Source organism: Xyrauchen texanus, chromosome 36 (genome assembly GCF_025860055.1).
Source record: "Xyrauchen texanus isolate HMW12.3.18 chromosome 36, RBS_HiC_50CHRs, whole genome shotgun sequence".
Taxonomy (NCBI): domain Eukaryota; kingdom Metazoa; phylum Chordata; class Actinopteri; order Cypriniformes; family Catostomidae; genus Xyrauchen; species Xyrauchen texanus.
Window position 1 is genome coordinate 1,301,901 of NC_068311.1, and position 13,713 is coordinate 1,315,613.

Consider the following 13,713-nt stretch of genomic DNA (forward strand, 5'->3'; position numbering starts at 1 on the left):
TCTGGTTCAGTATCGCTCATGTAAGAGAGAGTCACTAAAGTAGTGACACTGCTCACTTTACTCTGGTTCAGTATCGCTCATGTAAGAGAGAGTCACTAAAGTAGCGACACTGCTCACTTTACTCTGTTTCAGTAGCGCTCATGTAAGAGAGAGTCACTAAAGTAGTGACACTGCTCACTTTACTCTGGTTCAGTATCGCTCATGTAAGAGAGAGTCACTAAAGTAGCGACACTGCTCACTTTACTCTGTTTCAGTAGCGCTCATGTAAGAGAGTTACTAAAGTAGCGACACTGCTCACTTTACTCTGTTTCAGTAGCGCTCATGTAAGAGAGAGTCACTAAAGTAGCGACACTGCTCACTTTACTCTGTTTCAGTAAGCTCATGTAAGAGAGAGTCACTAAAGTAGCGACACTGCTCACTTTACTCTGTTTCAGTAGCGCTCATGTAAGAGAGAGTCACTAAAGTAGCGACACTGCTCACTTTACTCTGTTTCAGTAGCGCTCATGTAAGAGAGTCACTAAAGTAGCGACACTGCTCAGCTTTACTCTGTTTCAGTAGCGCTCATGTAGAGAGAGTCACTAAAGTAGCGACACTGCTCAGCTTTACTCTGTTTCAGTAAGCTCATGTAAGAGAGTCACTAAAGTAGCGACACTGCTCGCTTTACTCTGTTTCAGTAGCGCTCATGTAAGAGAGTCACTAAAGTAGCGACACTGCTCGCTTTACTCTGTTTCAGTAGCGCTCATGTAAGAGAGAGTCACTAAAGTAGCGACACTGCTCAGCTTTACTCTGGTTCAGTAGCGCTCATGTAAGAGAGAGTCACTAAAGTAGCGACACTGCTCGCTTTACTCTGTTTCAGTAGCGCTCATGTAAGAGAGAGTCACTAAAGTAGCGACACTGCTCGCTTTACTCTGTTTCAGTAGCGCTCATGTAAGAGAGAGTCACTAAAGTAGTGACACTGCTCACTTTACTCTGTTTCAGTAGCGCTCATGTAAGAGAGAGTCACTAAAGTAGTGACACTACTCACTTTACTCAGACAGTTCATGTAAATGAACCGGTTCATATAAATGATTCCCTTTTATTTAGCATTGGGAACTCTGATTCATTTGAGTGAGTCAGTTCTTCTGGACAGTTCATGTAAATGAACCGGTTAATATAAATGATTCATTTGAGTGAGTCAGTTCTTTTGGACAGTTCATGTAAATTAACCGGTTAATATAAATGATTCATTTGAGTGAGTCGGTTCATTATGACAGTTCATGGAAATGAACAGGTTAATATAAACGATTCCCTTTTATTTAGCATTGGGAACTCTGATTCATTTGAGTGAGTCGGTTCTTTTGGACATTTCATGTAAATGAACCGGTTAATATAAATGATTCATTTGAGTGAGTCGGTTCTTTCGGACAGTTCATGTAAATGAATCGGTTCATATAAATGATTCCCTTTTATTTAGTATTGGGAACTCATATTCATTTGAGTGAGTCGGTTCATTCTGACAGTTCATGTAAATGAACTGGTTCATATAAATGATTCCCTTTTATTTAGCATTGGGAACTCTGATTCATTTGAGTCATTTAATAGCCCGTGTGAACGCCCCCTTACAGAATGTAGTTTGATTTGCTGTCTGTGTGTTTCAGTCCCTCCTGTATAAGAAGGTTCATGAGGCTCAGTTCCGCAGTCATCTGGCCAATGAGATGATGATGTATCATATGAAGGTGTCAGAGGAGGAGGTCACTAAACTGCTGTATAACAGCATCGAGCCGGTCCAGAAAATCCACCCGAGCTTCGCTGAGTTCACCTACACCCCCAGATCGCTATCCGACGACAGCACGCCCATGGTACAAACTACAACACACAGAATGAGCTTTCATATGAAACACCTGCTTTGAAAACATTTAAGATGTTGTTGTTCTCTCTCTCCCTCACTGTCTATGTGTCTCTCTCTCTCCCACTGTCTCTCTGTGTCTCTCTCTCTCTGTGTCTCTCTCTCTCAGGGCATTCTGAGTATGTTTGAAGACATGGGCTTCATAAACACATATAAGATCGACCTGCACACACTGGCCAGGTACAAACACACACACCTGTCTGTGTTACTGACCTTTGACACAGTCATGAGGGAGTACAGGACTCCTCTCTGTGATGTCATTTCCTGTCTGCATGTTGGTTGCGTCATCAATGTTGTGTTCATGTCATGTATATTTGATGAGCATCTCACCTGAGCAAATGCTCTCTATCGCTGGAGTCACTGATGCTGATGCTGTTGCCGAGCAACAAACCGGCTCATCTATAAATCATACAGAGGAATGAGAGAGATGATCTCACACACACACATGATAGACCCCCGATCAACTGAGCGAAATCAGTAATGTCTGTCAGAGAGAGAAAGTGTAGTTAATTCAATTATTTATTCAAATTATGTATTTTTTGTAATTAATATTTACAATTATTTCAATTACATTTTTAGTATGTATTTATTATAATTATAAAGATTATTATTTAAAAACTATTTGTAACTCAATTTTACTTTTTATTCAAATTATGTATTTATCGTAATTATTATTTACAATTATTTTTAATTCAATTTTAAGTATGTATTTATTATAATGATAAAGATTATTATTTAAAGTTAATTTTTATAGCTCAATTTGACTTTTTTTATTCAAATTATGTATTTATTATTATTTATTACATTTTAAATTGTATTTATTTCAAGTTTTGAGTACAATTTTTATTTGAATTTAAATATATTAAAACGTTTTGTTATTATTATTATTATATTTAAAATATATATTTTATATTTAATATAATAATTAAAAAAATGTATTTCAAACTATTATTAAGATATTTAATTATTACATTTTTTATTTAATTTTGTATTTAAATTATGTATTTATTAAAGTAATTTTGTAAAAAAAAATCACACAAAATAATTAAGACAAAAATGTACTCTTATTTTTCTGATTTGACATTAAATATCTCTGGGTGTAAATAAGGCGGCTCTGAAAAACTGCTTTTGTTTTGTTCTCAATCATGTCGACTGTATCTGAGAATAATATTGTGTTGATATGACAAAGCGATCAAAAGTTCCAACATTACAAATATAATTGATCATAGTGTCCAAAAACATCTCCAAACAAATAAAAGATAATAATTGTACATAAGAACTAATTACACATGCAAACACAACAATGACTAAAGGTTTGCATAGCATGCACACATGATTTTACTCATGAGATTTCACAGAATGAGTTTCATTCTGTGTCATTTGAGCCATCATTGAGTCTGTGTCGTGTATTTGGCGCCATCTCCTGGTGGTCATATGTAACATTGTGCTTCATGTGGATTATCTAATGATCTATACATCTGATTATCTTGTGTGTGGACTCGATTGAAAGATAATCACAGACTCTAAATAATGAAATGTGATATTTTATGTTCCATTATTGTTTCGTGAAGTTATAAGCAAAAACGCGGCATATGAGCAACTCTCAACACAATAGTCAAAGACATATATTCAGCTGTTACTCGCTATATTTTCATCTGTGAGTAAAACAAATAGTCTGGTTGTATTTTACTCTTTGAGATCTTTCCAACAACATATGACACATGAATATTTGAAGTTTGTGCATTTTATTGTAATCAGTAAAACATCAGTGCGATTCTTTTATATAAATGATCAAACGTAACACTTCTGATTTATCTGCAGATTTTAAAGCACTTGTTTTGGTCATAATGTCTACATGCATTATAAAATACAGCTTCTAAACTTTCAAACGACACTTATTGTGTGTTGGTCACGTACTGTATTTATTCAAATGAAAAAATAAAAAAATTCTCGTGGGCCCGTCCGAGCTTAAAGGGTTAATAGACGTTTTTGTAAGTTAAATTTGTATTATTATTCAAATTTTTTATTATTATTATTAAAAATAGTTTTCATTACATTTTTAAATATTCAATTCAATTTTGGTAAATTAAATTTTTTTATTAACATTTTTATTTAAAGGGGTCATGACATGAGAAACCAAATTTGCCTTGATCTTTTGGTATATAAGAGGTCTTTGTATCATTAAAACGTCCTGCAAGTTTAATATTTTAAGACGTCCTCCCCATTCTAAACGAATCATTTATTTAATCAAGCTCAAAATACAGCTCGTTCTGGATTCATGGTTAGAAGTGACGTGACGGTTAGAAGTGACGTAACAGCGTTTGCATATGACCGCCTCCAGCACAAGATAACTACGCTTTAAGCGCAAGACAACTCACGCTCATTTCAGTATCGCCGTACGCCTCACAAGTGTTCAGTCGATGGACAGCGAGCTCTGACAGAGACTACTTGTGCACAGGAAAATTACGATGCCACACAGATGTGCTGTTCCTGGCTGTGGTCAAACAAAACCTCTGAATAAGCTGCCGAAAGATCCAGACGTCAGGGAAAAATGGATGCAGTTTATTTTTTGCGGACGTCCCAGTCACGGCAGTGTTAACTTAAGCGTTTGTTCTGTACATTTTAAGGATGACTGTTTTGAGAACAAATCTCAATATGATGCTGGCTTTGCCAGAAAACTGTTGCTCAAAAGATAAGTCCGTGCCGACTATTCTGGGAACAACGACGACGCAAACTGTAAGTAATCTATTTTAAACTTTAAACTACTTTTTAAAGCGCAATTTCATTCATTATGAATAATCACAGTGTTTTTACTTAGTTTACTTGCATATTGTTCTGGCTGGGAGCGTCAATAATTGATACATAGGCACTGACGTTAGCCAATCATAACAGTGGAGCGTTAACACTGAAGTCTTAAATGGAAAACGCCCCAAAACAGACTGTTTGAATCAGAGGATGAGAAACAGGGTGGGAAAAGGTCATAAATCACTAGATTTTAAAAGTTTTTCTTAAAAAAAATATATTAATACTATAATTGCACCTAAGGGAACATAATAATACAATAAAAAAAACCATGTCATGACCCCTTTAATATTATTACTTTAGAAAATAAAATGTAAATTTGACCAAATCCATTCACGTTTAGTGAATTCAATTATAAAATGATTTGAATTATGTATTATTATTATTATTGATTATAAATATTATTTAGTTAATTGTATCTTTGGGAAGCCCCGCCTTAAAAACCCTGATTAATCCTACTTTAGCAATATTATCAAACAAGCTTTCGTTCATTTCTAATGTACGTCTACACGAGTTGTGTGCTCGGAGACGCCATATTTCCTCCAAATGGTTTATGTATATGTACAAATCTACTAAGAAGCTTCTGCGGCGTGTTAAACATTATAATCACTTTCCATTAATGTTTCATTTGGTGAACTTCTGAGCATGACTTTTATCAAGCTTTTAAAAAGACACAAATAAGGTTTCAATTAGGTCCTTGTATCATTGTGTGGTCATCAGTGACCGATTCGTTCAGAAATCATCCGGCCGCTTTTCTTGTTGAACGAGACTCTCAAACTTCTTTCACGAGTTTCTGTTGTCGTTCAGGTTTTGTCTGATGGTGAAGAAGGGCTACAGAGATCCCCCATATCACAACTGGACACACGCTTTCTCCGTCTCACACTTCTGCTACCTGCTTTACAAGAACCTTCAACTATCCAACTACCTCGAGTACGGAAACACAAGACGCACACACACACACACTCAACGTCACACACACACACACACACACACACACACACACACACACTCAACGTCACACACACACACACACACAGACACACACACACACTCAACGTCACACTCACACACACACACACATACACACACACACACTCACACACACACACACATTCACACACACACACACACACACATTCACACACACACACACATTCACACACACACACATTCACACACACACACACACACACACACATTCACACACACACACACATTCACACACACACACACACTCACACACTCACACACACACACTCAACGTCACACTAACACACACACACTCAACGTCACACTAAAGCACTTCCTGTCTGTGTGTTTCTGCAGAGATATAGAGATTCTGGCGCTCTTTGTGTCCTGCATGTGTCACGATTTGGACCATCGAGGAACCACAAACTCCTTTCAGGTCGCATCGGTACGTCCAACAGCCGTCCTCTGAAGATCCTTAAATGACGATTCCTTTAAGTTTATTAAAAGCTCTCAGAAATATTAAATGTGTTTATTTGTCTTTTTCATCAGCAATCGGTGCTGGCGGGCCTGTACAGCTCAGAGGGATCTGTGATGGAGGTACACACACACACACACACATTTATATATACACAAACACACACGCATATACACACACACACACGCATATATATACACACACACACACATTTATATATACACAAACACACGCATATATACACACACACACAAACACACACGCGCATATATACACACACACATACATATATACACACACACACATATACTCATACACAAACACACACATATATACACACAGACACACACACTCATACACAGACAAACATATACTCATACACATACAAACACACATACACAGACAAACACACACACACACACACACACACACACACATATACACACACACACAAACACACTCATAAACACACACACAAACACACTCATAAACACACACACACAAACACACTCATAAACACACACACACACACACACAAACACACACGCACAATCACCGGTTTATAATTGTGTGTCTCTGCTGTCCTCTAGTGTTCAGTTCACACCAACATACCCACAAATCCCTGCAGTGATCTTGTGTTGTTCTTATAGTTGTGTGTTTGTGTTTCAGAGACATCACTTCGCTCAGGCCATCGCTATACTCAACACACACGGCTGCAACATCTTTGAGAAATTCTCACGAAAGGTGAAATTTCCTTCACAGTATTTCCGCTTATTCAAGCAGAATGTTCCAGTTAAGCTCGATCGACAGCACGTGTGACGTATCGATTACCACAAACAAGCTAAAAATGATAATAATAGTTACGTCTCGTCCCTTCTTTTCTTAAAAAATAAGGTTCCAGTGAGACACTTACAATGGAAGTCAATGGGGGCAATTCTTGGAGGGTTTAAAGGCAGAAAAGTGACGCTTATAATCGTAGAAAATAACCAATTAAATATTCTGTTAAACCTCATGTACTATTTGTAATGGTGCGTTCACAAAAATGGCATGAGTTTGACCGCTGGATTATAAATGTGTGTTTAAACTAGCATTCATACGAGTTACGCTAACCCGCGCGTATTCCCGCTTCTCTTCCGGAAAAGGACAGGAGGCGGGGCTTCTACGACGTTGTACATAGTAACGTTCAACCAATCGCTGGAATCAAGTAGACGCGCATATTTACACGCGCAACTTCCTCACTCACTTTCCTCCGAGCGATGTCTTTATTCGTCCGGTCTCTGTACACGTATGACGTTGTGTCGTAAAACTCCGGGTGCCCACACACACACCGCTACAACAATCGTTTCGTCCATTTGTCCAGATTTCTTCTGCTACTACGTCAGTGACATCCGGACTATCTCAATGCTGATAGAGTTTCGCGACAACGCGTCATAAACTCGAATGAAGCGATTTTGCATGTTCGAGTCGCTGCGTTACGCTCGTTCGTCTATTCAGCATCTTTGCATCGACTGTAATCGCACTGCGCGAAACACTCGCTTCGCGTTGTATGTGAACGCACCATTAGATTTCATGCTTATTGATAGTGGCACCTGTTGGCCGAGGTTAGTACCATATGCTAATTATTAGGCAGCACGAGAAAAAAAAATTCAGAGGAAAAACATTCGGAGAAAAAAATTGGATGACATAAATTCAGGAAAACACTGAAAAATGTACACAATAACACAAATAAAATTTAATAGTGAATTTTTTTTTCTCTTTGCAGTTCAGGGCTTTCATATTCTGCCGCACATTTTCTGTGTGTATTTGTGTGTTTTTCAGGACTATCAGAGAATGTTGGATCTGATTCGAGACATCATACTGGCCACAGATTTGGCGCATCACCTGAGAATTTTCAAAGACCTGCAGAAAATGGCTGATGGTCAGTAACTGACGATCGCTCTCTTAGTCTACTGTGCATTGTTGAGTGCAGTGAGTAAACTGTGCGAAGTAAAACAATAATAAAGTGAAGAAGCAAGTAATAGTATCAAATAACATTAAATATCACACAGCAAAATACAACATGGAAAGAAAACTTAATCAATACAAACACTGTTGGTCTGAGAATAATATTGTGTCGATACGACAAATCAAAAGTTCCAACATTACAAAAATAATTAATCATAGTGTCCAAAAACATCTCCAAACAAATAAAAGATAATAATTGTACATAAGAACTAATTACACATGCAAACACAACAATGACTAAAGGTTTGCATAGCATGCACACATGATTTTAGTCATGAGATTTCACAGAATGAGTTTCATTCTGTGTCATTTGAGTCATCATTGAGTCTGTGTCGTGTATTTGGCGCCATCTCCTGGTGGTCATATGTAACATTGTGCTTCATGTGGATTATCTAATGATCTATACATCTGATTATCTTGTGTGTGGACTCGATTGAAAGATAATCACAGACTCTAAATAATCAGATGTGATGTTGTATATTTCGTTTATGTCTCAGAAAGTTATAAGTTAAAGCGCGGCATGTAAGCAACAAAAACATAATAGTTAAAGACATATATTTAGCTGTTACTCGCTATATTTTTATCTGTGAGTAAAACAAATAATCTGGTTGTATTTTACTCTTTAAGAGCTTTCCAACGACATATGACACATGAATATTTGAAGAGTTTCAATTTTTTTACTAATTACAATAATATAAACGGTGCAATTTTTTTTTATAAATGATAAAAATGGAACAATTCTGATTAATTTGCAGATTTTAAAGCACTTGTTCAGTTTTGGTCATAATGTCTACATGCATTATAAAGTACAGCTTATAAACTTTCAAACAACACCTATTTTGTGTACTTTTGTCTTATGGGCCCATCCGAGCTTAAAGTGTTAAATGATTGTAACAAACTAGGAATGAATAAAAGAACTAACATTGCACAAATAACGAAGAGAAAGAATACGTGTAAATCTCACTGTGTTTTCATTCACGTGTTTATAGCTGGTTATAACCCCAGGAGTCAAACTCATCGCAGTCTGCTGCTGTGCCTGCTCATGACCTCTTGTGACCTCTCGGATCAGACCAAGGGCTGGAAGACCACCAGAAAGATCGCGGTACGACCCGCATCAGAACACAACCACATACTGATGCTTCAGTCCAAAACACATTTTAATGATTTTTACTCATTTCTATTTCACAGGAGTTGATTTACAAAGAGTTCTTCTCTCAGGGAGATTTGGTGAGTCAAACTATTTTATTTTACATCCTTTAATAGTAACAAAATCACAGATGTTATGAAATACAAAAATAATAATAATAATAATTACTGATATTAAAAATAGTATTTAATATTATACTTTATCTACATTATAATAGATAGTTATACTTTGTAAAAGTCATTTTAAATATTTTATAATTTTATACTGACAATTACAGCTTATTAAATTAATAAAAAAAAAAATAAAAAAAGAATCGCAGAATTTCAATGTTGATGCTTAGTAAATGCTTTAAATTAGTTTTTTTTTTACTTTAAAAATAAATAGCTTAAATAGAGTTTTCACATTGTTTTGAACGCTATATATACATAAAATTGTAGTCAAGATATTTCAGAGTTTGGATGAATTCATTAACCTCTTAAACTCTGTGGATTGCTGGCGAGTCCAAAAGGGGCTTATATCGCTAAAACGTTGCACGCTTGAAAAGCTCAAGTCCCCGTGATACATAAGTCAAGCATATGAGGTGTTGTTTGAAAGCTTAGAATCTGAACTTTTCATAGATAACATCACTTCTACATTAATGTTACTTCAAATAACAAAATAAGGCCTTAAAACATCCACATCACAATTAGGCTCACCTAGTGGTTATGTGGAAGAAATATACAATAGCACTTAAGTAGGCAAGTCACATATCAAATGAAAGCTCTTATTCTCAGGAATGTGACTGTGTATGTTATTTTGTTACTAATACCACCGTTTAAAAGACTTTCATAAGAATCACCCAATTGAATATTATTTTTGTAAGACATCAAATACAAATGTCTCATTTGTGCTCTGATAACTGCTACTGTGAGTCCCAAATAGCAAAAATGTATCTGATTTTATCTTAGGAAGTTTTCTAAACAATTAGCCATTGTTTACTTAGATGCCCAGAACAAAATATGCCATCCTGCAGGAAAACGTGCAAAACAACTCATCAGAAAAATATGTTTTTGATACATTAATACTATTAATCATCACAAAGGGGAGGATCTCAGCTTTCTAATGACCCCTAGATTGAGCTTGTAGTCCACTCAGAAGCCGAGATATTCAATGAAATAATGAGGGTGTTGCTTGAACTGAACATTAGACTGAATGTCTATGGACTGAGCACGTCTGTGAGGGGTATAATGTGTTAGAGCCCCCTACAGTTCACATCTGTGAGGGGTATAATGTGTTAGAGCCCCCTACAGTTCACATCTGTGAGGGGTAAAATGTGTTAGAGCTCCCTACAGTTCACATCTGTGAGGGGTAAAATGTGTTAGAGCTCCCTACAGTTCACATCTGTGAGGGCTAAAATGTGTTAGAGCCCCCTACAGTTCACATCTGTGAGGGGTATAATGTGTTAGAGCCCCCTACAGTTCACATCTGTGAGGGGTAAAATGTGTTAGAGCGCCCCTACAGTTCACATCTGTGAGGGGTATAATGTGTTAGAGCTCCCTACAGTTCACATCTGTGAGGGGTATAATGTGTTAGAGCCCCCTACAGTTCACATCTGTGAGGGGTATAATGTGTTAGAGCTCCCTACAGTTCACATCTGTGAGGGGTAAAATGTGTTAGAGCCCCTACAGTTCACATCTGTGAGGGGTATAATGTGTTAGAGCTCCCTACAGTTCACATCTGTGAGGGGTAAAATGTGTTAGAGCGCCCCTACAGTTCACATCTGTGAGGGGTAAAATGTGTTAGAGCGCCCCTACAGTTCACATCTGTGAGGGGTATAATGTGTTAGAGCACCCCTACAGTTCACATCTGTGAGGGGTAAAATGTGTTAGAGCCCCCTACAGTTCACATCTGTGAGGGGTAAAATGTGTTAGAGTGCCCCTACAGTTCACATCTGTGAGGGGTATAATGTGTTAGAGCCTCCTACATTTCACAACTTTTGACTATTAATGTATATATTGTGTGTTTAAAGAAAATATCAAACTTGCTAAAACAGACACTGACTGTGTTCAGGAGAAGGCGATGGGAAACAGACCGAGTGAGATGATGGATCGGAGAAAGCGTACATCCCTGAACTCCAGATCAGCTTTATGGAGCACATCGCCATGCCGATATATAAGTCAGACTATATACGCAACATTCATTTCAACCGCTTACAAATTAGATGATGTTAGAATGTCGCTTTGTGATGTTTTATGAAGACAAACTGAAGATGTAACGCTTAACGGGGACCTTGTGTTTTTTCAGGCTCCTGCAGGAGATTTTCCCGCCGTGAACTATACTGAAGCGAGTCGCCGCCAACCGCATGAAGCAGTGGGCCAAAGTTTCGCGACAAGTTCACCATCCGCGGGCTGCCGAGCAACAACTCGCTGGACTTCCTGGACGAGGAGTTTGAGCTGCTTCAGTCTCAGGGCGCATTCGGAGACGATTCGCACCGCATGAACGGTTGCCTGGACGACGACTGTCACAAACAGGATCAGTGACATCACTAGGGCAAAGGTCAAGTGACAGAGTTCCACCTGGGTAAAATTCTGAATTTGCCGACGATTCGTTACGGAATGGCAGATCGCCTCTTTGATGTTGCCGCGGAGACAGGTTTTGCAAGTCGTTGTTCTAAAGGGCGATTACCGATTGGTCGCGAGTATACGACATCATATCTGACACTTAAAATTGCCCATTTAACTATAATAAACATATTCTATAAGATGATATCATTCAAATTTGACTAAACACCTATACTACTAATTATACTCAAATCGATCATGGATCTTTTAGATAAAAGTTGGCATTGTTGAAGATTAACAAATTTAAATCTATCTTTGTCTCACAGTGTTTCAGTAACAATGTCCGGAGAAGCGTTAGTATGTTTATGAAATCTTTAGAGAACCTACATTTCCCCTTTAACTCGTTGTTTTGAATTACTGTAAAATCAAGCCATTATTTTCTTTCTTTAAATGTATAAAAACAAATAAGTGGAACCGATGTTGCCCCTCAGATGTTCACACAGGACGCTCCAAAACAACACCAGCGGCTCCCGGAGACATTCGATGGCGTGTACATACAGTTTAGTGTTTAAAGGGCTACAGGGGCCCGCGAGAGGACATTTTCAGTCTCAGGATGGTGGAATGTGTACGTCAAATGGATTTTGCCTTACAAATGTTTTCGTTGCCTTCCTGAGTGAACTTTAAAACAGATATACAGTATGTATATAAAACATAATTCAGCCTATCTGTGTACAGTTCTACAGCTTACATGGATGTATAGAAATATCTATTTCCTGTGTGTAAACGTGTGTTTGCACAGGTGTGACTGTGTGTGCATTTGCCAAAATCTGCTACGGAACAGAAGACAAAGAGAGACATTTCTGTTTTATGAAACATTTGGGTTTTTCTCAAGGGTTACCAACATTATTACCACATAATTCATGAGAAGCTAAACCTGCAGTGGGGGTTGAATCTCACAAATAAAATATATATAATGATTATTATTCACTTAACACTTTACATTGATTACTAAGATGAATTAATGCTTCTTAAGTATTGTTCATTGTTAGCTCATGTAAATAAATATTTTAAACTAACGTTATTAACTAATATTGGTAACTAATGTTGTTTAACTAATATTATTAACTAAAGTTAGTTGTTAACTAATGTTATTAACTAATATTGGTAACTAATGTTGTTTAACTAATATTATTAACTAAAGTTAGTTGTTAACTAATATTGGTAACTAACGTTGTTAACTAATGTTGTTTAACTAATATTATTAACTAAAGTTAGTTGTTAACTAATGTTATTAACTAATATTGGTAACTAATGTTGTTTAACTAATATTATTAACTAAAGTTAGTTGTTAACTAATATTGGTAACTAACGTTGTTAACTAATGTTATTAACTAATATTGGTAACTAATGTTGTTTAACTAATATTATTAACTAAAGTTAGTTGTTAACTAATGTTATTAACTAATATTGGTAACTAACATTGTTTAACTAATATTATTAACTAAAGTTAGTTGTTAACTAATGTTATTAACTAATATTGGTAACTAACATTGTTTAACTAATATTATTAACTAAAGTTAATTGTTAACTAATATTGGTAACTAACATTGTTAACTAATATTGGTAACTAACGTTGTTAACTAATGTTGTTTAACTAATATTATTAACTAACGTTAGTTGTTAACTAATGTTATTAACTAATATTGGTAACTAACGTTGTTTAACTAATATTATTAACTAACGTTAGTTGTTAACTAATGTTATTAACTAATATTGGTAACTAACGTTGTTAACTAATATTGGTAACTAACGTTGTTAACTAATGTTGTTTAACTAATATTATTAACTAACGTTAGTTGTTAACTAATGTTATTAACTAATATTGGTAACT

General features: G+C 36.3%; 1 protein-coding gene across 1 annotated transcript in view; it reads left to right on the forward strand.

Moving 5' to 3' along the window:
- LOC127629453 (cGMP-dependent 3',5'-cyclic phosphodiesterase-like) overlaps positions 1-11,603 on the forward strand; it is a 238,692-nt gene extending 227,089 nt beyond the window's left edge. Inside the window, exons 20-30 of the mRNA XM_052106558.1 lie at positions 1,638-1,838; positions 1,995-2,065; positions 5,495-5,617; positions 6,014-6,101; positions 6,206-6,253; positions 6,801-6,875; positions 7,950-8,049; positions 9,125-9,237; positions 9,324-9,362; positions 11,332-11,437; positions 11,566-11,603. Coding sequence (XP_051962518.1) covers positions 1,638-1,838; positions 1,995-2,065; positions 5,495-5,617; positions 6,014-6,101; positions 6,206-6,253; positions 6,801-6,875; positions 7,950-8,049; positions 9,125-9,237; positions 9,324-9,362; positions 11,332-11,437; positions 11,566-11,603 — 1,002 coding nt within the window. The remainder of the gene's footprint in view (positions 1-1,637; positions 1,839-1,994; positions 2,066-5,494; positions 5,618-6,013; positions 6,102-6,205; positions 6,254-6,800; positions 6,876-7,949; positions 8,050-9,124; positions 9,238-9,323; positions 9,363-11,331; positions 11,438-11,565) is intronic.
- The last annotated feature ends 2,110 nt before the right edge of the window (positions 11,604-13,713 follow it).